Here is a 23,523-nt window from a genome sequence, read left to right as displayed (position 1 = left end):
TCCAGAGAAACTGTGACCTCCAAACAAATGATGGGCCTGGTCCAAACTTGACACATAGAACCCCCACGACTAACTCAACCTACTGGAGCAGTTTGAGGGACTGACTCACCATAGTGGGAGTTGCAGTTTACCCTGGTTCCAGAGAGCACACTGAACTCCACTGATGATGCATCCAGAGCAAACTTGCCCAACATAACAAACTTAAGTACTGATGGTGTTTCTCAGGGTTAACCTGGCATGATGTCAGTTATAGTTAGTCCACAAACTTATGCATTTTGTACAATTAAAAATTGACATTTTCGAATAACCCGGGCTACGCCGGGTACCCAAGCATGTATATATATGGAGATATCATGATTATAGTGTAGCCCATCCACAATGTAGAACGTATACGGTTTGATCCCACTTTAACCATCCTGGCTCAAAGCTATGGAATACAGGGAGATGTAGTTTGACAAGGTTTATTATTATTATTATTATTATTAGTAGTAGTAGTAGTAGTAGTATTACTATTATCACCGCTACTATCATCTCTTTCCTGTCTCTCCTCGAGGCAGGACACAACATCGTCAGAAATACATACATTAAAACATATTTAGCCTTCTCTGCCAAAGAGTGCAAACTACAACTCCCATTATTCTGCAGCACTGAGCCACGGTAGTTCAAGTGGTGTTAAAGCGCATTCATTCTACACTGCATGATGTCTTGATTTAAAAAAAAAATATTTCAATCAACCCCACCTGCATGTCTATGCACGTATCAGGCACGTGGAGCAACGTTTCCCAAAACCAGAGTGGACCTTTTTGCCATTGTCTTATCATTTGCCTTGCCTTCCCATGCATATGCCATTTATAATTGCATAAGGATAGAATTCAGACACAAACCGATGATCGGTTATTGCGTTGTGAGTTGAAGCCACTGAGGCCTTGCGCCGGATTGGCTGGAAGTGACATCATAGAATAATATGCGCTGAATGCATCCCACGGTGCCCCTTCCGAGCCCCCTCTCCTTGGCCTGAGCCCACACTTGTTAATTGCACAAACTAATTAATCTGCCGAGAGAAGGAAAAAGTGCCTCTCTTGACAACCAGGGTGTGCACCCTGTCCGTGTGCGCATGTGCGTGAGAAAGAGAGAAGGCTGGATATGGCATGTGGGGGAGCGGCGGCAGGGAAAGTTGGGGGAGACGTGCAACAACTCTTATTACTGAGCGTTTCTAATTAAACAAAAATGTTAATCTTGGTGGCACATTGTGCAAATTCCTCGGAGTTTAATTAAAACAACGGCGGCCACGGGGCGTGATGAGATTGGAGATGAGATTGGCGGCAGAGAAAGAGGAGGAGGAGGAGGCGACTCCCAGAGCCCGATGCATCCCTCGCGTATTCAGGGTGAGTGAGGCACCCGCTTTGTGACTGCACCCCCCATCCATTCTGACAGTGCTGTTGCCATGTATGAACATACTGGCGGGGCATCAGTTACAGAAAGATGCATGATCAGGAAGACAGCTGTCAGATTGGGGTCCCACCGGGGTCGCCAAAAATGGTGTCTGAAGATATGCACATTGAATTCAGCATGGCTTTTCTTATGGGTTTCAAATCCAATCCTCTATGTACAAGAAGGTCCATCTCAGATCGCAAACAGCGAGAAGACGCGGTCAGTGGGAAGAGGCTTCCCACTGGAGCACCAGGCATGGTCTTATCATGACAGTCATCCCTCTTGGATTTTCCTGATTTACTTATTGATGAAAATCTCTCAGAATTCCTATGGATGGCCATCTGTCGGGAAGGCTTGGATTGTATCTTCCTGCCTGGCAGAAAGAAGTTGGACTGGATGGTCCTTCCATTATGATTCTGGTATTCATTTAATGTCCTTTCATCTATTTCGCTTCATAGGAAATCTGCTACAAAACAGGAGCTTTTTTGTTGAGTTCCAGTATCAGAGAAGCAGATGGCTAAATCAGCAGAATGGCCTGCCTCTGGGGAGTGTGCTTGCTCAATGTTTAACATCTACACAAATACCAGAAAGGACAAAGTTTAATCTATGCTGATGATTGTGCCATCACCACTCAAGCAGGGAACTGTGAAATGGTTGAACAGAAGCTTCTGAAGCTTTAGGTGATCTTACTGCCTATTACAGGAAAAACTAGCTGATCCCTAATCCATCTAAAATGCAGACGTGTGTTTAAGGACAAGCATTTCAGGCTCTGAGGATTACCTGGGAAGGAAACCCACTGGAGCATTGCAGCACACTCAAATACCTGGGAGTCGCTCTGGACTGTGTTCTGACTTATAAAAAGCACTGCTTGACTATCAAGCAAAATGTACGTGCTAGAAATAATATCATACAAAAACTGACTGGCACAACCTGGGGATCACAACCAGACACAGTGAAGACATCTGTCCTTGTGCTTTGCTACTCTGCTGCTGAGTACGCATGCCCAGTGCGGAATACATCTCACCACGTTAAAACAGCGGATGTAGCTCTTCATGAAACATGCTGTATTATCACAAGATGTCTATGCCTGGCACCGCGGGAGAAATTACAATGTTTAGCCAACATTGCACCACCTGATATCTGTCGGGAAGTAGCAACCTATAATGAAAGGACCAAGGTATTGACATCTGCGGCCCTTCCTCTGTTCGGATATCAACCAGCCTTAAATCAAGAAATAGTTTTCTAAGATCTACAGAGATACTCGCAGGAACACCACAGCAAGTGAGAGTCCAAAAGAGGCAGGCAAAAAACCAGAACCTCAATCAATGGCTGATATCAGATGAGAAACTCCCTCCTGGGCACGTAGAAGACTCGGTGACATGGAAGGCGCTGAACAGAGATACAAAGCCAATCTTAAGAAATGGGGCTACAAAGCGGAGTCCACGACATGCGAGTGTGTAGAAGAGCAAACCACAGACCACCTACTATAATGCAGCCTGAGCCCTGCCGGATGCACAATGGAGGACCTTCTCACAGTGACACCAGAGGCACTCCAAGTGGCCAGCTTCTGCTCAAAGGAAATTTAGCATAATGCCAAGTTTTTAACTTTGTTTGTGGCTTTAAATATATATATATATATATATATATATATATATATATACACACACATACACACACACACACATACATACACACTTTTAACTATATCCTCAATTCACTTCTGACATGATAAATGTAGTGCCAAACTCCCCATCTTTAAACTGAGGTTGGATGGCCATCTGTTGGGAGGGCTTGGATTGTATCTTCCTGCCTGGCGGAAGGGAGGTGGATTAGATGGCCTCTGGGGCTCCATTCCAGATCTATGAAGGGCTGGCAGAGATAATGAAGTAAGATGTTGGAAGCTCATCAAGCAAAAAAGCAAAAAAGAAAAGGATGGTAAAGGATCCGAAGAATAAAAAAGGAATAAAAAAAATAAACCCGCTCCTTGGCTCCTTTGTGAAAACGCAGAGGTTAATGGATTCAGTCTTTGTCCTCTTTAATGCTCCCAGCAGTTACAAATGAGTCTGGCACCGGGGAAAGAGGGAAGTCGATCTCGGCAGCCCCGAAAGCCAGGGAAAGGTCAAATGGATAAATCTGTCTGAGAAAAACAGGGAGTGGAGCAGAGTCCGAAGGACAAATGCAGAGGAAACCTTGGCAGCCGTAGCCCCACTCATCTGCATTTGGGGGGATCTTGTTCTCCATCCCGTTCTCTTGGCATTGCAAAATTTGGGAGCTAAAATGAAACAAGACATCTCTCTCCTAATGCAATCTAATGTAATCTCAGGCATCATAAAGTGAAACACCTACCTTACAATCAATTGTGCAAGAGGCGTAATATATTACTTGGAGGCTCCTAGACTGTGTTTTCCTTCTACAGTGTTATCATTTTATTGTGTCTCCCTCTGGATAGGATTCATGTTGTGTTCTTATTACTGTAAGCCACTATGTTGTCTCTTGTGTGTTTTCCCGATATACCTTTAACTTATTTTGCTGGTTTGTTTGGTGCCATTTATTGTAAAAGTGAAAATATGTATTTGTATGTGGGTGGGGGGTCCACTTACACAGACAAGCCCCCACTGCCACAAACAGCTATAGGTCCCACTACTCAGGAGACAACAATGGCCCTCCCTCCAAAGACATTCTCGGTTATATCGAACGCCATGAACATATCCAAGAGCCCTGCCAGTGTCCTCCACCAACACAATACTGCCCACCACCCAAGTGAAGGCTTTCATACGGGGCGATTTCATCCTAGATTGTATGTGTTTCCTCCACCTCAGGCTTACCAGTGGGTTTTTTAACTCTCCCCTTTGGTGTGAAATTTGCATGATTCCGCCCACTGCCTCTCCCTTAAACCTTCTTATTCTTTTCTATGGAACACAGCAAACAGAGGACTTGATTAGCAACTTAAAATGCTAGAAAGATTCGGGGAGAATTCACAATGATTTATAAGAGTTGTAGGTTCTGGGATGTATAGGTCACCTGCAATCTAAGAACTGCACTCTGAACTCCACCAACGATGGACCTATTAACTTGGTACACAGAACCCCCAAGGCTCATCTCTCAGGCAATAGGGTGCACCCCTAGCCACACACAAAGACATGTGGAAGCCCTACACTGCCCACTTGCCCTGCATTTGATGAAACCTCATTAAACTGAAGTCAAGATGAGACATCATGGTTCAACACTCCAGCCTTCCTTGAGCTGGATGCATCACAAGCCCACGGTCCAACAAGAAGACCATCACACACATTTGTAAAAGTGTGTGACAGGAAGGTGGACTTTAAGGCTCATATCATTTCCATCCCAGTGAACATCTCCCATTCAAAATCGGGTTGAAGACCAAGTAGGTACATTGACCGCGCCTCAAGAGGTCACCATGCAACAAGACCCATCTCTCAGGCAATAAGGTGCACACCTAGACAAACACACACATGTGGAAGCCCTTCACTGTTCAATTGCACTGCATTTGATGAAACCCCACTAAACTGAAGTCAAGATGAGATATGTTCCAACAGTTCATCCTTCCTTGAGCTGGGTGCATCACAAGCCCGCGGTCCAACTAGAAGATCATTACACACGGTTCTAGAAGTGTGTGACAGGAAGTAAACTTCAAATCTCATATCACCTCCATTCCAGTGAACATCTCCCATTCAAGATGGGAGTTGAAGACCAAGTAGGAAGGTTGACAGCTCTCCAAGGGGTCACCATGCGACACGATCCATCTTTCAGGCAATAAGGTGGAAACTCTTCATTGCATTCAATGAGGCAGAGTTGGAAGAGACCTCAAGGGCAATCCAGTCCAACTTTACCCTGCCATACAGGAAAACACCATCCAATCCCTCCCAGCAAATGGTCATCAGCCTCTGCTTCAAAACCTGCAGAGGAGGAGACTCCATTGGACTCCCAGGCAGCATGTTCTCCATTGAACAGCTCTTACTGTCAGGAAGTTCTCCCTAATGTTTAGGTGGAATCTCTTTTCATGCCATTGGAAGTCATTGCTGTAGACTTGTAAACAAAGAACATCCTTTCCAATATTTCAACATGATCATGGTGTTTTGCTCAAGCCGTGTGCGGCAGCAATTAACAAGTGGCCTAACGAGGCCTTACGAGAAAGAGAGAGAGAGAACGAGCTGCACGGTTGTGGGGTGAACAGGGGAGAGGCGAAGCCGCCTGTGACGGCGCATAATGAGGGTGGCAGCTGTTGGGGCCATGCGCCGCTGTTTGTCAGTCCCTCTTGGGCCGACACGCACCCGCTTGCCAACGCTGCCGCAACACAGATTGCCAGGCACGCCAAGGCTTGAAGGCAAGGCCATCTGGGAAACGGGCGGCACGATCCAAGAAGGGCATTGACAAGCTGGAAGGGATCCAGGGAAGGGGGACCAAAATGGCCAAAGGTCTGGAGACTATGAATACCTCGGAGAGAGCTGGGGAGATTTAGCTTGTAGAAGAGAAAGCAAACACAACATGTTTAAATATTCTGAAATGGAGGCCACATCAAGGAGGGGAACACTTGTTGTCTGCTGCTCCAGAAGCACAAGGGAGCAACGGATTCACATGGCAGGAAAAGAGATTCCAGCTAAAGGTTAGCAAGAACTTCCTGATGAGAAGAGCTGCTTGAGAGTGGGATATGTGTCATGGAGGTTCCTTCTCTGGAGGTTTGAAGTTAGATGGTCCTCTGTCAGGAGGGCTTGGATCCCACAACAACAAACCAGGGGTGAGCTTGCACCACTGCCTAGTTGGGAGGAAATCAGCAATGCCATCAGCCAACAAAAAATTAACAAAGCCAGCAGACATGATGGGATCCCTCCTGAAGTTTTTAAAGAAGGTGGACCTGAGCTGAATGGCAGATGGAGGTTGGACTGGATGGCCCTCTGTTAGGAGTGCTTGAATGGTGCCTTCCTTAATGGCAGAAGGAGGTTGGACTGGATGGCCTTTTGTCAGGAGGGCTTATAGGGTGCCTTCCTTAATGGCAGAAGGGGGCTGGGGATCAATTCCAAACAAGGCCTCAACTTTGTCCTGTTTCAGGATGTTCTTTACCTCTCAGGACAGTGAGCTTAGCACTGACGGTGATCTCGGCGACCGAATTCTGGGCGACACATTCGTAGACATTCTCATCCCGGGGGGTTCGAAGGGGCTGGATCCGCAAGACCGCCCCGGCGCCTTCATCAAATTCAATTGTCTGAAATGGAAAATAAATGGGTTTAGGATGAGACACTGTCCCTTTGAGCTGATTAATACTATTATCATTATTTGTCATTAATACTATTATTATTACCCCACTTCTCTCTCTTGAGCAAGACCTAAAGCTGGTATTTGCACTAATAGGAGGATTTTGTTTGGTTTGATTTAGTGGAACAAACATACATGCATATGGTACTTTCAATTATTCGTTGGTGGGATTTACACAGCTCTACAGATGTGGCTGGACTCCCATCATCCTCTATCAATGCCCCCCAAACCCCACCAGCTGGAAAAGATTGGGATGGGGAAAGGAAGATTGCAAAGTGAGAAAGTGGAGAAGTGGGAAAGATTGAGGTGGGAAAGGGAGCTGGGAATGTGGGAAAGACTGGGGTGAGAAAGAAGGGCTGGGAAAGTGGGAAACTGTGGTGGGAAAGGAGGTAAGACTGAAATGGGATAGAGAGGCTGGAACCTGTGGAAGCCTGGCATGGCCACCTCTCTTCCCCTCTTGGCACAGCAAGAGAAGAGAACAGGAAGGTACGCAAGAGAGGAAGAGAGGAATGTGCGTGAGAGAGGAGAGGAAGGCACTAGAGAGAGGAGGAGAGAAAGATGTGAGAGAGGAGAGGAAGGCGCAAGGAGGAGAGGAAGGAGCGAGAGGAGAGGAATAAACGTGAGAGAGGATGAGAGGAAGGTGAAAGAGAGGATGAGAGGAAGGTGTGACAGAGGAGAGAAAGATGCACGAGACAGGAGAGGAATGTGCATGAGAGAGGAGGAGAGGAAGGCGCGAGAGTGGAGGAGAGGAAGGCACAAGAGAGGAGAGTAACATGCATGGGAGAGGAGAGGAAGACCTAAGGAGGGGAGGAAGGTGCGCGAGCGCGGAGAGGAAGGTGTAAGTGATTAGGAGAGGAAGTGCACAAGAGAGGAGAGGAAGGCACATGAGGAGGAGAGGAAGGTATGCGGCCTCTCCTCCTCTCTCAGCACAGCGACCCAGCTGTTCTTTCTTTCCCTCCCCCCTTTTTCCTTTCTTTCTTTCCTTCTCTTCCATTCCTTCTTTCCCATCTTTTCTTTTCCTCTAACTTCTCTCCCACCTCCTTTGCCCCCTTCCTCCTTTTTCCCGCATCAATACGGAGACGCTACTTCTGAGGAGCTGCCACCGTCGCAAAGGACAAGGGTGGCGGTGATTTGCCCCTTTCTCTCCCACTTCGGGGGCTAGGACCACACTCCTGATTCACTCCCTCCTTGCCCTTTGAACATGGCAACGGGAGTGTGTGCATGCGTGTCTGTCTTCAAAATAGAAAAAAGCAGGTAGAGTAAGGATAATGGCCAAAAAGAGTAAAGATTGCAGCCAGGCGGAGGAGAGGAGGACCCTTCGTCCATGTCCCAGCATTATTTCCAATTTTAACTCTACATTTGGCCTTCCCACTGTTTTTAATTATGTGTTGTCTTATTGATAATGTTGTGTATTTTATTGTCTATGTTTTTAAATTGCTGTATTGTTGTTATTATCGCTTGTATTGTTGTGTTTGGGCTTGGCCTCATGTAAGCCGTACCGAGTCCCTTGGGGAGATGGTAGCGGGGTCCAAATAAAGTGTTTTTGTTGTTGTTGTTGTTATTATTATTATTATTATTATTATTATTATTATTATTATTGAGGCCGAGAGGGGAGACCGTGCACTTTCCCCTTCTCCTCTCTTATATTTATTTACAGTACTTATATACCGCCTTTCTCACTCCTGGGGGGACTCAAAGTGGCACAGTGACCCAGCTAGGTGGCTGTGCAAAAAGGTGAGGGTCCTGGCGGGAAGGCGTGGGGCTGAAAGAAGGGCTTTTTCTTTATCCGACATTCTGTCGGCCCGTTTATGTTGGATAAGCGAGACCCTACTGCATATATAATATATGGGGGGGGGGGGATAGATAAGAATAATTATAGCAACAGTGAGATATAGAGATAGTGATGGATATGGAAAGATATAGAGAGATAGGGAGAGAGATAGAGATGACAGAGGCCGAGATATGGATGTAGATAGAGGGAGAGGGATCAATAGGGATACAGATAGGGATAGATAAGGATAGGGACAGAGACAGAGACAGAGACAGAGATATGAAGAGAGAGGGATAGATAGGGACAGAGACAGAGATAAAGGCAAAGACAGGAAAAGAGACAGAGGGAAAGAGAGGGGGGGTAGGGATAGAGGGATATGGAGAGAGGGGAAGAGAATAATAATAATAATAATAATAATAATAATAATAATAATAATAGTATCGAACTGCAAAGGCTCTGGCATAAACCAGTACAGGTGGTCCCAGTGGTCATTGGCGCACTGGGTGTCATGCCAAAAGATCTCAGCCGGCATTTGGAAACAATAAACATTGACAAAGTCACAATCTGCAAAAGGCCACCTTACTTGGATCTGCGCGCATCATTCGAAAATACATCACACAGTCCTAGACGCTTGGGAAGTGTTCGATTTGTGATTTTGTGATACGAAATCCAGCATATAGATCTCGTTTGCTGTGACATGCTGTGCATTTGTGTCAATAATAATAATAATAATAATAATAATAATAATAATAATAATAATCGATATTTAAGTCACTTGCAACACTTAAAAGCAATATCAAACAGGTATAAATATCCAGTGCAAACACAACCCTGCCAGATGCTCACCTCAAAGCGCTGGGAGTTCACCTTCTTGCCCTTCTTGTTCCAGGTCACACGGGGCTTGGGGTCGCCAGTGGCTTGGCACACGAAGGAGGCCACCCCTCCTGAGACCCCGATCTGGTCCACCGGACTCTTGATGAACACCGGAGGACCTTTTCCGGCCAGGCAGAGAGAGAGAAAGAAGGGGGAAAAGGGGAAGATAGGATTAGGGTGAGTCCCACAACTGTTGGCAACAATGGGAGAGAGAGTGACTTTTGCTTGATGGAGGGGTTGGGATATGTAGTTCCTCTCCTCCCGGAACCTCTCACGCCAGAGGGGTCCGGCAACTATCAGAGATTCAATGTTTTCTCTTTGAACGACAGAAGGCAATGTAACGATCCAAGGGGTAAATTCTCACCCAACCCTTTAACAAGAAAACTCAATTTTTTACCCCAGCACAGCTGTAGTTCGGCTACTTAAATATTCCAATACATTTCAAAACAACAAGACAGAAAGAAGCGGAGGGGAGAAGGGCAGAATGGCAAGCAGCTGCACTCTTTGCTTTCGAATTGGCACAGCTTGCATTGCACACCGAACCCCCGAGCCTTGGGATTTGTAGTTCGCACTTTTGGGCAGAGAAGGCGGAGGACCTTGGGAAACTACAGCTTCCGGGTGTCCATAGCATGGAGCCATGGCAATTAAAGTGGCATTTGTTTTACAGTGTGTCTCTCACTGAGCCAAAGATCCAAGGATTCCCGAATGGAGTTCAATACAAGCATTCCCAAAGTTACGAACAAGACAGATTCTGTGGGTTTGTTCTTAAGTTGGATTTGTTTGAAAGTCGGAACAGGGACATTTTTAGTGTAACTCCAAGCGAATCTATAGACATAATAAAAGTGAAAATATGTATATGTGTGTGTGGCTAGGGTGTCAACTTACACAGACAAGACCCTGCCTCAACAAACAGCTATAGCTCCCACTATTTAGGAGACACCAATGGTCCTCCCTCCAATGACATCGCAGGTTATAGTGCTGTGAACATGTACAAGAGCCCTGCCAATGTCCTCCACCAACACCATACTGCCCAAGTGAAGGCTTTCGTACAAGGACAATTTCAACCTAGATTTCATGTTTTTCCTCCACCAGAGACATCCCAGTCTTTTTTACTCTCTCCACTGATGTGGATTTGCATGACCCTGCCCACTGCCTCTCCCATAACCCTTTCCTATTTTTTCCTATGGCACACAGCAAACAGAGGAATTGATCAGCAACTGAACATAGTAGAGAGATTTGGGGAGAATTCACCATGATTTATAGGAGTTGTAGGTACTGGAATGTATAGTTCACTTGCAATCTGAGAGCTGCACTCTGAACTCCACCAATGATGGACCTGGAAGTAACTTGGCACACATAACCCCCATGACCAGCAAATAAATATTGGAGGTCTTTGAAGGGATTTATAGCAGCTGTAGTTCACCTACATCCAGAGAACACTTATGAACTCAAACAATGATGCATCTGGACCAAACTTGGCATGCATACCCAATATGCCCAAATTTGAATATTGGTGGGTTTTGAGGGGAATTGGCCTGGACGTTTTGGAGTAGTAATTACTTGGAGTTATAATTCACCTGCAATTAATGAGCACTCTGAATTCCACCAAAGGTGATTGCAGGTGAAATTGGAATTCCAAAGGTCCAATTCCAAAGGTGGAATTGGACCAAACTTGGCACACAGAACCCTCATAACCACCAAAAAATACTGGAGGTCTTTGGGGAAAATTCATCTTGTTTTGGGGATTGTAGGTTGTGGGTTGTAGTTCACCGACCTCCAGAGCGCACTGTGAACCCAAACACAGATGGATCTGGTCCCAACTTGGCATACATACCTGATATGCCAAAATTTGATTACTGGAGGAGTTTGGAGGGAAATGACCTTCCTTTCTGGGAGTTGTAGTTCACCCACAACCAGAGAAACAGTGACCTCCACTGATGATGGACCTGGACCAAACTTGGCACACAGAACCCCCATGACTAACTCAACCTACTGGAGGGGTTTGACGAGACTGACTCACAATAGTGGGAGTTATAGTTTACCCTGCAGCCAGAGAGTATACTGAACCCCAATGATAACACATCTAGAGCAAACTTGCCCAACATAACAAACTTTAAGGACTGATGGAATTTCCCAGGGTTGACCTGGCTGGATGGGAATTGCAGTTCACCCACAACCTTATGCATTTTGTACAATTAAAAAATTGACTTTTTCAAATAACACAGGCAACTCCAGGTCCTCAAGCTGTGTATGTGTGTGTGTATGTGTGTGTGTATACATATATATATAGAGAGAGACAGAAACAGAGACAGAGACAGACTCTGGATAGCATAGGGAAGGGCTAACACCCCTGTGGTGTTTGTTTTGCTGTCTATGCCTCTGTTCAGAAGATTCCACCTCACTTTCTGTCCTGTGATAATTGGATTTTGGGAAATTTGGCTTGTTGTGGAAACATAGATAAAGCTTCAGTGAAGGCACCTTTTCCGCATGATAATAACTATTTCAGGAGTGGGTTTCCCTCCCGAGGGGTAGATTCTCTATGAGTCATTTGTAAGTCGGACATTTGTAACTCGGGGACTTGCCTGTACTCCTTTAGAGGAGTACCTGAAAAGTCACAACAAAAAGAACATAAAGGCATCATATAATTGTGTGCGTGTGTATGGGGATCTTTGGCCATAAAGAGGCGAGGGCGGCAGCAAAACGGGAAGGGCCTGAACCAAATGGCAAGCCTTTCTGGGCCTGGCGACACCACGTCTCTCGAACTCCAGCCCTCCGCACGGCCTCCAGCGTGTTCTGTTCCCGTCGCTGGATTCAACAGAACACGCCAAACATGCGCGCCTGACAAGAGAGGTGAGCTTCATCGCTACGGTTGGCATTATCCGCTCCAATCTGCGTCGGCTTCGGCTCGGAGCCGGTCAGAAAGGCTGTCTACAGTTCTTGCGGGTGTCTCTGTACTGGAGAATGAATGTACCCTGACACCTCTTGAACTGCCAGGGCTCGATGCAGCGGAATCCTGAAAGTCACGTCAAGTCAACTTTATTTATATCCCCATGGGGACTCGTAGTTTCCCAAGGCCTTTCTACCAAAGAGGGTCAGTGTCCCACCAAACTTATAATCACCATGGGTGATTCCTCCTGGCCCATGAGTCTGATTGTGTTCCAGAAGTAGAGTCTGGAAGAGGGTCCGTAAGGGACTGTGGAAACCTGTCCTGGATCTGCATAGTCTTTAGCAGTGAGGAAGTCCCGAAAAGATGGCTTCTTCCTCTCGGCATGCTTCTCCCTTTTGCCTTTATTTGTGCCTCTTCAGAATCCATAGCACTGTTGGTAACAGCTGACCTCCAGTTCTAGGGCTTCCCAGTTATTTCTCAGTGTTTATGCCATGTATTTTAAGGTTAGCTTTCAACCCATGTTGCAATCTCTTTCGTTGTCCATTGATAGTCCGTCTCCTGTTCTTCAGCTGAGAGTAATAATAATAATAGAATAATAATATACTTTATTTATATTCTGCCCTATCTCTCTGAGGGGACTCAGGGCAGATTGAAGTACAAATATACAGCAAACGTTCAATGCCGTTATACAATTTTTGTATAATACATAAATAGAGGTAAAGGCTTCCCATATTTTCCATCTCTGACATCTGGAGGCTGTGCTCGACTCTAGTCACGGGAAGGTGCTGTCGCTCCGTCTTCCATGCCGAGATTTGTTGTTCTTGGACACTCTCCCAATTGAATCAGCAGCATGTCTACATGGGTGCCTTCTATTACTTCTATTAAAGCGGTACCTATTTATCTACTTACATTGCTGTTTTTGAACAGCTAGGTAAGCAGAAGCTGGGCTGATGGTTTGGAGCTCACCCCAACCTGGGCTTGAACTGTTGACCTTTCGATCGGGAAGATTTTCTGCAGCTGGCGGTTTAACCTGCTGTGCTAAAGTCCAACCCTAAAGCCACTACTTTGGGAAATTGTGATGGATTCAAACAACAGGGCATTTGGTCTAGCGTAGTGGATGGTGGAGGATCATGGCTTCGATGCCGGTGGACTTTGCTTCTTCTTCCAGATGCTGATGCTTGTCCGCTTGTCATTTTCCCAAGAGATTTACATTGATCAAATTGTTCCAAAACTCAAGAGTGACATTTGTAGATGGTTCATGTTTCGAAGGAAAACAACAGTTTGCATTAGCTTTTTAAGCAAGCACCTTGGTCTCCCTATGAATGTTCTGATTCTTAAACACTCTCTGCTTCATTTGAGAAAATGCTGCACTCTCAGAGTTCATTGCTGTATTTCAGCATCTATGTCGGCTTTTGTGGAGGGGGTGGCTGCCCAGATAGCCAAAATAGTCAACGTTTTCTATACCATTAAGCTGTATTTCCAGTTTTGAAGAGAGATTGGCAGGTGCCTTCTGCTGGGAGAGAAGCACTTTGGATTCCTCGATGTTCAGTGAGAGGCCAAGCTTGTCGTGGGCTTCCACAAAGAAGATATTTAAAGGGTCTCGTAGGTCTATCTTCCTCTGAATCAGTGTTTCTCAACCTGGGGGTCAGGACCCCCGGGGGGGGTGTCACGAAGGGGTTTCAGCGGGGTCGCCAAAGACTATCAGAAAACATGTATTTCTGATGGTTGTAGGAACCCCTTTGGCAGAGAAGGCTGAAGATCTCTCCGCCTATCCTCTTCCTTTTTGGAAACAGACAGCAAATCCTCCCACCAAAAGCTCTCCTGCACTGTGATTGGCCAGCCTCTCAGCCAAGGGAAGGGCTGCTTCTGAGACTTAAGCGGGGAGTGGAGAACAGGCATGCTCGGCACATGGCAGTGTGGTGCGCACATGTGGGCGAGGGAGAGCATGTAAAGCTGGAGGGAGGTTTGTGCCAGCGGGTCCCTTCAAGGCATGGGGGCTCTGTGTGGGAAGTTTGGCGCAATTCTATCATTGGTGGAGTTCAGAATGCTCTTTGATTGTAGGTGAACTATAAATCTCAGCAATTACAACTCCCAAATGCCAAGGTCTATTTCCCCCAAACTCCACCAGTGTTCACATTTGGGCGTATTGAGTATTCGTGCCAAGTTTGATCCAGATCCATCATTGTTTCAGTTCACAGTGAACTACAACTCCCAAACTCAAGGTCAAAGCCCACCAAACCCTTCCAGTATTTTCTGTTGGTCATGGGAGTTCTGTGCGCCAAGTTTGATTCAATCCCATCATTGCTGGAATTCAGAAATGACAAAATGACAAAATAAACACACACCCCAACTCCACCAGTATTCAGATGTGGGTGTATTGGGTATTTGTGTCAAATTTCATCCAGTGAATGAAAATACATCCTGCATATCAGATATGAACATTACAATTCAGTAGCAAAATTACAGTTATGAAGAAGCAACAAAAACAATGTTATGGTTAGGAGTCACCACAACATGAAGAAGCCCTAAACGACTCCGGCCTTGTTTACCTCTCCGAACGTATTCTCCCCTACGAACCATCAAGATTATTAAGGTCATCTGGAGAGGCCCTGCTCTCGGTCCCACCGGCCTCGCAAGCGCGCCTGGTGGGGACGAGGGACAGGGCCTTCTCGGTGGTGGCCCCGCGACTCTGGAACTCTCTCCCTCTGGAGGCCAGAACCGCCCCATCCATCCTAACATTTAGGAAACGGGTGAAGACGTGGCTGTGGAGTCAGGCCTTCGATGAATGAGACAACACCATAGGACCCTGGATGGAAGTTGATGTAGATCCATCTTAATAGGACGACTGACCACTGTAGTTTTATATATAGTGTTTTTAAAGTTATTTTTGTAATTGTGATATATGATATTTTAATGAGTGTATATGTTTTTATGGCTGGAAACCGGGCTGAGTCCCTCAATGAGGTTGAGAAGCTCGGTATAGAAAACTCTGAAATAAATAAATAAATAAATAAATAATAAGTGTATTAAGGGGGCACGGCATTAGGTAGGTTGAGAAACACTGCTCTGAATTAACACAGACTACGATATCGTCAACGTATTGGAGTTCTATAACTGAAGTTGTTGTGAATTTACTCTTGGTTTTCACCTACAGAGGTTCAAGAACTTGTCATTTATCCAAGAGGTGATTTCCACACCGGTGAGAAGCTTCACATCAACAAGGTGCAGAATCATAGTGATGAAGGTGGAAAATAAGTTTGGGGTCATAACACATCCTTGTTTGACGCCTGACCCCATTGTAAATGGGTCATTTTGAGAGCCATCGCTGTCCAAGATTGTTGCCATTATGTCATTATGGAGGAGCCCCAGGATGTTCACCAATTTATCAAGGCAACATCTGGATTTCAGGAGTATGGTCCAGAGAGCATTATGATTCATGGTATTGAAGGTCTTTGCAAGACGAATGAATGCCATGTACAGAGGTTGATTTTGTTCCCTGCATTTTTCTTGGAGCTGTTGTACCCATACTACAACTCCCAGGATTCCATAGCACTGAGTTAGGGCTGTTCCTCCTATGAATGTAGATGGAAAAAGAGCCAAAGCTAGCACACAATGCTTTGTCTTTGCTCTTGGAGGCGAAACATTTATCAGCCGCCCCACCAAAGGAGAATTAAAATCCACATTCGCTCCATCAAAACAACGCCAAGCCCTTAGGACAAGTGGCCTCTGCCCAGATCCATGTAGGTTTTCTTCCTCTTTTTAAAAAATGGAAAAAATATAAACAAAACACCAATAGTTCCCTCTGCCCACATTTCCCTGTGACAGAGAATCCACAGTTCGAATCCCTCCATCAGTGGGATGGAGACATTTTTAACATGCCATTCTTTGCTCTGTCAAGATGGGTTTTGACTTGCAGCTAAATGTTCCATTCCCAAACTTTTCTCTTTTGAGCGCAGAGAGAGAGACAGACATCATCTGCATTCACTCCAAGGGAAGCCAATAGTGCTCTTTTCATGGTTACTTAGATGTCATAAACTACAATTCCAAGAATCTGCAGCAACAATGGTGAAGAGTATTGGGAGATGCTGTGATGCAGCAGCTTTAAAAAGCCAATGCGATTCAAGGTTACAACCATAGGAGTCTACTGTCTAGATTGAGGGAAGTCTTGGTCAAGTTTCTGCTCAACAATTTCAAAGCTCCCTGCTTGAGTGGTGGTGGCACAATCGTCAGCATAGATGAAACTCTGTCCCTTCTGGCAGTAGCTGGTCATTTGTGTAGATGTTAAACATCGATGCAGCAAGCATGCTCCCCTGGTGCAGGTCGCTCTTCTGTGTTTGCCACCTGCTTCTCTGATTCTGGAACTCGACAAAAAAGCTCCTGTTTTGTACCAGACTTCCTATGAAGCGGGTGAGGAAATACCCTTTGTGATATTGTAATTTTTTTCTCAGGAGAAGGCTGCTAATACCTATGAGGTTGGATGGCCATCTTTTGGGAGGGCTTGTGTATTCCTCCATGGAAAAAGCCAGATAAACTTTGGGCTCTCTTCCAACACAAGGGTCCTATTTATTTTATTTATTTATTTATTTATTTGATGCATTTATTAACCGCCATTCTCAGCCCTACAGGGCGACTCATGGCGGTGTACATACATATAGAAGACAATTTACAAAAGGCAATTACAACAACATCTAATCAACACAACAATTACAAACTACACTAAAAATCCGCTTCGTCTCATAGTGGAATCACAACCAATCTCGTATTCCTTGTTCCATTCCAGTCATCTTTACCACATTGTTATAGCACATTAATTAAATGCCCTCTCGAACAGCCATGTCTTGAGGCTTTTTCGGAATGACATGAGGGAAGGCGCCTGTCTGATATCTGCAGGGAGGGTGTTCCACAGCCGGGGGGCCACCACCGAGAAGGCCCTTTCCCTCGTCCCCGCCAGACGTGCCTGTGAGGCAGGCGGGATCGAGAGAAGGGCCTCCCCAGACGATCTCAAGGTCCTCGTGGGCTCGTAGGCCAAGATGCGGTCCGAAAGGTATTTTGGGCCGGAACCGTTTAGGGCTTTGTAGGCCAGAACCAGCACCTTAAATTGGGTCCGGTAGCAGATCAGCAGCCAATGGAGCTGGGACAACAAGGGCGTTGTGTGCTCCCTGCCACCCGCTCCGGTTAGTAACATGGCTGCCGCGCGCTGAACCAGCTGAAGCTTCCGGGCCGTCTTCAAGGGCAGCCCCACGTAGAGAGCGTTGCAGTAGTCAAGGCGGGATGTGACCAGAGCGTGTACCACCGTGGCCAAGTCAGACTTCCCGAGATACGGGCGCAGCTGGCGCACGAGCCTAAGCTGTGCAAATGCTCCCCTGGTCACCGCTGACACCTGGGGATCCAGGCTCAACGATGAGTCCAGGGTCACACCCAAGCTGCGAACCTGCGCCTTCAAGGGGAGTGCGACCCCATCCAGCACAGGCTGTAACCCTATACCCCGTTCGGCCTTGCGACTGACCAGGAGTACCTCTGTCTTGTCTGGATTTAATTTCAGTTTGTTCGCCCTCATCCAGACCGTCACAGCGGCCAGGCACCGGTTCAGGACCTCGACAGCCTCCTTAGTAGCAGGTGGGAAGGAGTGACAGAGTTGGACGTCATCTGCGTACAGATGACACCGCACCCCGAAACTCCGGATGATCTCACCCAGCGGCTTCATGTAGATATTAAACAACATGGGGGACAGTATGGAACCCTGTGGAACGCCTAGGATCAATGTGTTTGTTCTACAGTAAAGTTAAAGGTTTCCCCCTGACATTATGTAAGTTGAAACATGGAACGGCTTAGACGATACTACTGGAAAATGAGATTAACAGGAAGACATTAGTTATGACATGTTTTTAATGGTTTTTGTATTGATTTTATAATGTTGTTTTTACATGTTTTAATTGTATATTGTGAATTGTTATGGCATCAAATGGTTGCTAATTTGTAAGCCGCCTTAAGTCGCCTTTGAGAAAGGCGGGATAGAAATATCGTAAAAAAAAATTAAGTCCATTAATGTCCGATTCTGGGGGTTGATGCTCATCTCTATTTCTAAGCCGAAGAGCCAGCGTTGTATGTAAACACCGCCAAGGTCATGTGGCCAGCATGACTGCATGGAGCACCGTTACCTTCCCGTAGAAGCGGTACCTATTGATCTACTCTCATTTGCATGTTTTTGAACTGCTAGGTTGGCAGAAGCTGGGGCTAACAGCAGGAGCTCACGCCGCTCCCCGGATTTGAACCTGCAACCTTTCAGTCAATTAGTTTGTCTAAAATTAATCATTTTGGCATAAATCCGGTTAGTGGGGGTAGTCCCCCTAGTGAAAGGAGTAAAATTATTATTATTATTATTATTATTATTATTGTACGTGATAGAGCGCTACTCGGCCTATTTTTTTACCTACAACTTGCCTATACCACAACACTTACACTATCTCCAAACACAAACACGAAAAATCATAGCATACTCATCAATCGCCCACCTAGGATGAATAGCCACTGTCTCATCAATTATAACAAATATAATTATAAATTTAATAATTGACTTAATCATGACTACAGTTCTATTCTGTTCATTAATTTTATCTAAATCAAAAACAATCCAAGACATGATTGCCCAGCCTTTCAGTCTGCAAGTTCAGCATCTCAGCGCTGTAACCCACTGCGCCATCAGGAATTCAACCTAGTTACAAATGAGGGTGAGACAACAGGAAGCGTGTGAAATCTACCCCTTGTAAGGGAAAATCACTCCGAAAGAGTGATTATCGGGGGGGAAAGGGATCTCCACTGAAACTTTATTTCCAATCCTTGTGTCCACAACTCATGCCCTCAAATCTACGCTGATGTTTCTGTCATCACAGCTCAAGCGGGAAGCTTTGAAATGGTTGAACAGAAGCTCTCTGAAGCTCTAGGTGCTCTTACTGCCTAATACAGGGGAAAACTGCTGATTCCTCATCCATCAAAAATGCAGACATGTGCTTTTCACCTTAAGAACAGACAAGCATCTCGAGCCCTGAAGATTACCTGGGAAGGAAATCCCACTGGAGCACTGCAGCACACCAAAATACCTGGGAGTTTCCCTGGACTGTGCTCGGACTGGGTTGTTGTAGGTTTTTCCGGGCTATATGGCCATGTTCTAGAGGCATTTTCTCCTAGAACATGGCCATATAGCCCAGAAACACCTACAACAACCCAATGATTCCGGCCATGAAAGCCTTCGACAATACATTGTGCTTGGACTTATAAGAAGCATCACTTGACTATCAAGCAAAAAGTTGGTGCTAGAAATAATACCATACAAAATCTGACAGGCACAACCTGGGGATCACAACCAGACTCCCCGGATTCAAATCTGAGACCTTTTGGTCAGCAAGTTCAGTGGTTTAACCCAAAGACCTCTTGTGCCATAAGGCTCCTAGGCACATCATTTACCTCAAGGTTCCAGTGAAGACAATGCAGGTAGGACAAGAATAACTAGAATAACCCAAGAGAGTCAAACAGCTATCTGTCAGGAGGGATTGCATGGTGTCTTCCTGCCTGGCAGAATGGAATTGGGCTGGATAGCCTCTTTGGAGCCCCTTCCAACCCAAAGATTTGAGCCCTATTTCTCCATGAACCATTAAACTCCTATGAGGGTTGGACGGGCATTTGTCGGAAGGGATTGCATGATGTATTTCCGCCTGGCGGAACGGAATTGGGCTGGATAGTCTCTTTGGAGCCCCTTCCAACCCAAAGGTTTGAGCTCTATTTCTCCACGAACCATTAAACTCCTATGAGGGTTGCACGGGCATTTGTTGGGAGGGATTGAATGGTGTCTTCCCACCTGGCAGAATGGAATTGGGCTGGATAGCCTCTTGGGAGCCCCTTCCAACCCAAAGATTTGAGCCCTATTTCTCCACGAACCATTAAACTCCTATGAGGGTTGTACGGGCATTTGTCGGGAGGGATTGAATGGTGTCTTCCCGCCTGGCAGAATGGAATTGGGCTGGATAGCCTCTTGGGAGCCCCTTCCAACCCAAAGATTTGAGCCCTATTTCTCCACGAACCATTAAACTCCTATGAGGGTTGTACGGGCATTTGTTGGGAGGGATTGCATGGTGTCTTCCTGCCTGGCGGAACGGAATTGGGTTGGATAGCCTCTTGGGAGCCCCTTCCAACTTGAACATTTGAGCCGTATTTCTCCACAAACCTATACATTCCTATGAGGGTTGGACGGGATTGCGTAGTGTCTTCCCCTGTGGCAGATTCGAGTCCATTCCAACTCATGAGCCTCCTGTTTGTTCGGTTGGTGCCACCTGCATTTTAATGGCCTCGTCCTCCTCTCTTCCGCCCTCTGAGCCATTGATGAATCTTCTAAACCCCTGCTTGGCTTGGGACAAACCATCTCTAGACTAGGGGAGGTTTGGAGAAGCTTTGGCTTATTAATTATGCAGAAAATGCAAAATAAAATAAAAACCCGACTCCGATTGCGTTTAAAAGACGGAGCAAAACCCTCTTCGAATGGGGAGCAAGGGCTCCCCAAGGCAGCTGAAATTTCTCTGGCAACTTCAAAGGGCGATAAATTATTCAAGCAGTGCCTGCCATTTGCGTCTTTCTTTCTCTCCCTTCCTTCCTTCCCTCCCTCTCTCTTTCTCTCCCTCCTTTTTTCTTGATGTTCTGCTCTCAAGTCAATTAAAGATATTTTCTTTTCTTTCTTTTTTTTTAGAAGGGGAAATAACGAAGGAAGGGGGCTCCTTTTTTTTCTTCAAACTAGGATAGCTTCCACTTCCTCCAAATGCATATTCATAAAAATCTCTTTTTTTTCCTCCTCCTTGCTCATAGATGTTTTCCTTTCTTCCACAAATCGATGCACAGAAACCCGAAACATCTGGGCAAAGAATGTCAATGTCAGGACATTTATTTGCTGAGTCTTGGATCATGGAGTTGGAAGGGGGATCATGGGACGTAGAGTCCAATCCCCAGCATCCCTAGCCTCCTTGAGGATGATGATGTGATGATAATAATAATACATTTTATTTGTTACCTGCCTATCCTCATGGTTTGAAGTTGGGTTCACCATAGTAAAAAAACATAAATAAAACCCAAAATTTATATTTTAAAAACCCTTATATTAAAATATAGAGGACAATGATTACAAAATAATGATGATGATGATGATGATGATGATGATTATTATTATTATTATGAGAAGCAAGTGCAAATGCTTACACAATATGAGGATTTAAAGATCGAACTGCAAAGACTCTGTCACAAGTCAGTCAAGGTGTTCCCAGTGGTGATTGGCACACTGGGCGCAGGGCCTCAAGACCTTGGCCTGCACTTAAAAACAATCAGCGCTGACAAAATTACAATCTGTCAGTTGCAAAAGGCCGCCCTACTTGGATGTGCATGCATTATTTGCCAATACAAACACTTGGGAAGCATCTGACATGTAATCAAATGCAAAAACCAGCAGAATGATCTTGTTTGTTGTGTACTCATCTTGTTATGTATCAAATAATAATAATAATAATAATAATAATAATAATAATAATAACCATCATCATCATCATCATCCCAGGAACAAGCCATTCGAACCAATGCCATCAAAGCCAGAATTGAAAAGTCGACAACAGATCCCAAATGTAGACTCTGCAAGGAAGCAGATGAAACAATAGATCACATCCTCAGCTGCTGCAAGAAGATCGCGCAGACAGACTACAAGCAGAGGCATAACACCGTTGCTCAGATGATTCATTGTGCCACAAATACCATCTGCCTGCAACAAAGTACTGGTGGGATCACAAGCCGGAAAGAGTTACAGAGAATGAACACGCCAAACTCCTCCTGGACTTCCGGATTCAGACAGACAGAGTTTTGGAGCATAATACTCCTGACCTCACAATCATGTTAAAAAACAATGTATGGATCGTCGATGTCGCAATCCCAGGCGACAGCAGGATTGCAGAGAAACAACTGGAAAAGCTGACACGATATGAGGATTTAAAGATTGAACTGCAACAACTCTGGCACAAGCCAGTCAAGGTGGTCCCAGTGGTGATCGGCACACTGGGTGCAGTGCCTAAAGACCTTGGCCTGCACTTAAACACAATCGGCGCAGACAAAGTTACCATCTGTCATCTGCAAAAGGCCACCTTACTGGGATCTGCACACATTATTCGCCGATACATCACACAGTCCTAGACACTTGGGAAGTGTCCGATGTGTGATCCAATTCAACAGCAAGCAGAGTGTCTGCTGTGGATTCATCCTGTTGTGTTTCAAATAATAATAATAATAATAATAATAATTCTTCCACACCAATGGAGAGCGTAAGAAACACTGGGATGTCTGTGGTGGAGGAAAACCAGAATCTAGGATGAAATGGTCCCTGTATGAAAGCCTTCACTTGGGTGGTGGGCAGAATAGTGTTGGAGGACATTGGCAGGGCTCTTGGACATGTTCACGGCACTCACTATAACCTCCAGTGTCAATGGAGGGAGGGCCTTTGGTGTCTCCTGAATAGTGGGAGCAATAGCTGTTTGTAAAGGCTGGAGCCACATACACACATACATATTTTTACTGTTATTATGTGTATAATAATAATAATAATAATAATAATAATAATAATAATAAGTTTCCAGATGTTTTCTTTTGATGAAGACACAACCAACTAAAGACAGTTCAAAATTACTATATTAAAGTCAGCTGCATAAAATACATTGGAGTCTCCACTTAAAGCAGAGACAGTCCCTGTCATTAATAAAGATTCAGCTCTAAATGTTAAGCTAAAAGTAGGCTCTTTAAAAAAACCCAAATAAATGCCCAAAAGGCCATTAGCAGCCTATTTAAAAAACAGATCGGGACGGAGACATATGTATATTCCTTGTCGGAGATTTTTATCTTGTTTGTGTGTCTTTCTGTTTAGGGACAGCGGCGTTGCTGAGAACAAGTCTATAAATCTCGTAAATAAATTAATACCAAGCCTGGTATGCTCAACACCTTCCTTCTTCACAATCCCCAGCTTTGTATAAATCTTTTTTTGCAAAAAAAAAGAAAAAGAAAGAAATACCTAGAATATTGCCCAGGAAAGTATAGGGCAGGAGTGGGCGAAGTGAGGCCCGTTGGAGACTACACTGTAGATTTAATGTAGTTTGACACTGCTTGTATTGCCATGGCTGTCTCTGGCTGGGGTGTCCACTTACTGAAACAAGCTCCTGCTTCCACAAACAGATATTAAATTAAAACTTGTGCGCCAGCTGCGTCCGTACCTTGGGAAGTC

General features: G+C 45.3%; 1 protein-coding gene across 1 annotated transcript in view; it reads right to left on the bottom strand.

The window, feature by feature from the left end:
• PTPRS (protein tyrosine phosphatase receptor type S) overlaps positions 1 to 23,523 on the bottom strand; it is a 214,728-nt gene that overhangs the window by 132,580 nt on the left and 58,625 nt on the right. The window contains exons 3-4 of the mRNA XM_067473477.1: positions 9,320 to 9,465; positions 6,511 to 6,652 (exon numbers count right to left, since the gene is read on the bottom strand). Coding sequence (XP_067329578.1) covers positions 6,511 to 6,652; positions 9,320 to 9,465 — 288 coding nt within the window. The remainder of the gene's footprint in view (positions 1 to 6,510; positions 6,653 to 9,319; positions 9,466 to 23,523) is intronic.

The sequence above is a fragment of the Anolis sagrei genome, chromosome X (assembly GCF_037176765.1).
Source record: "Anolis sagrei isolate rAnoSag1 chromosome X, rAnoSag1.mat, whole genome shotgun sequence".
In the NCBI taxonomy this organism is placed as follows: domain Eukaryota; kingdom Metazoa; phylum Chordata; class Lepidosauria; order Squamata; family Dactyloidae; genus Anolis; species Anolis sagrei.
This window is presented reverse-complemented; position numbering and strand designations above follow the sequence as displayed.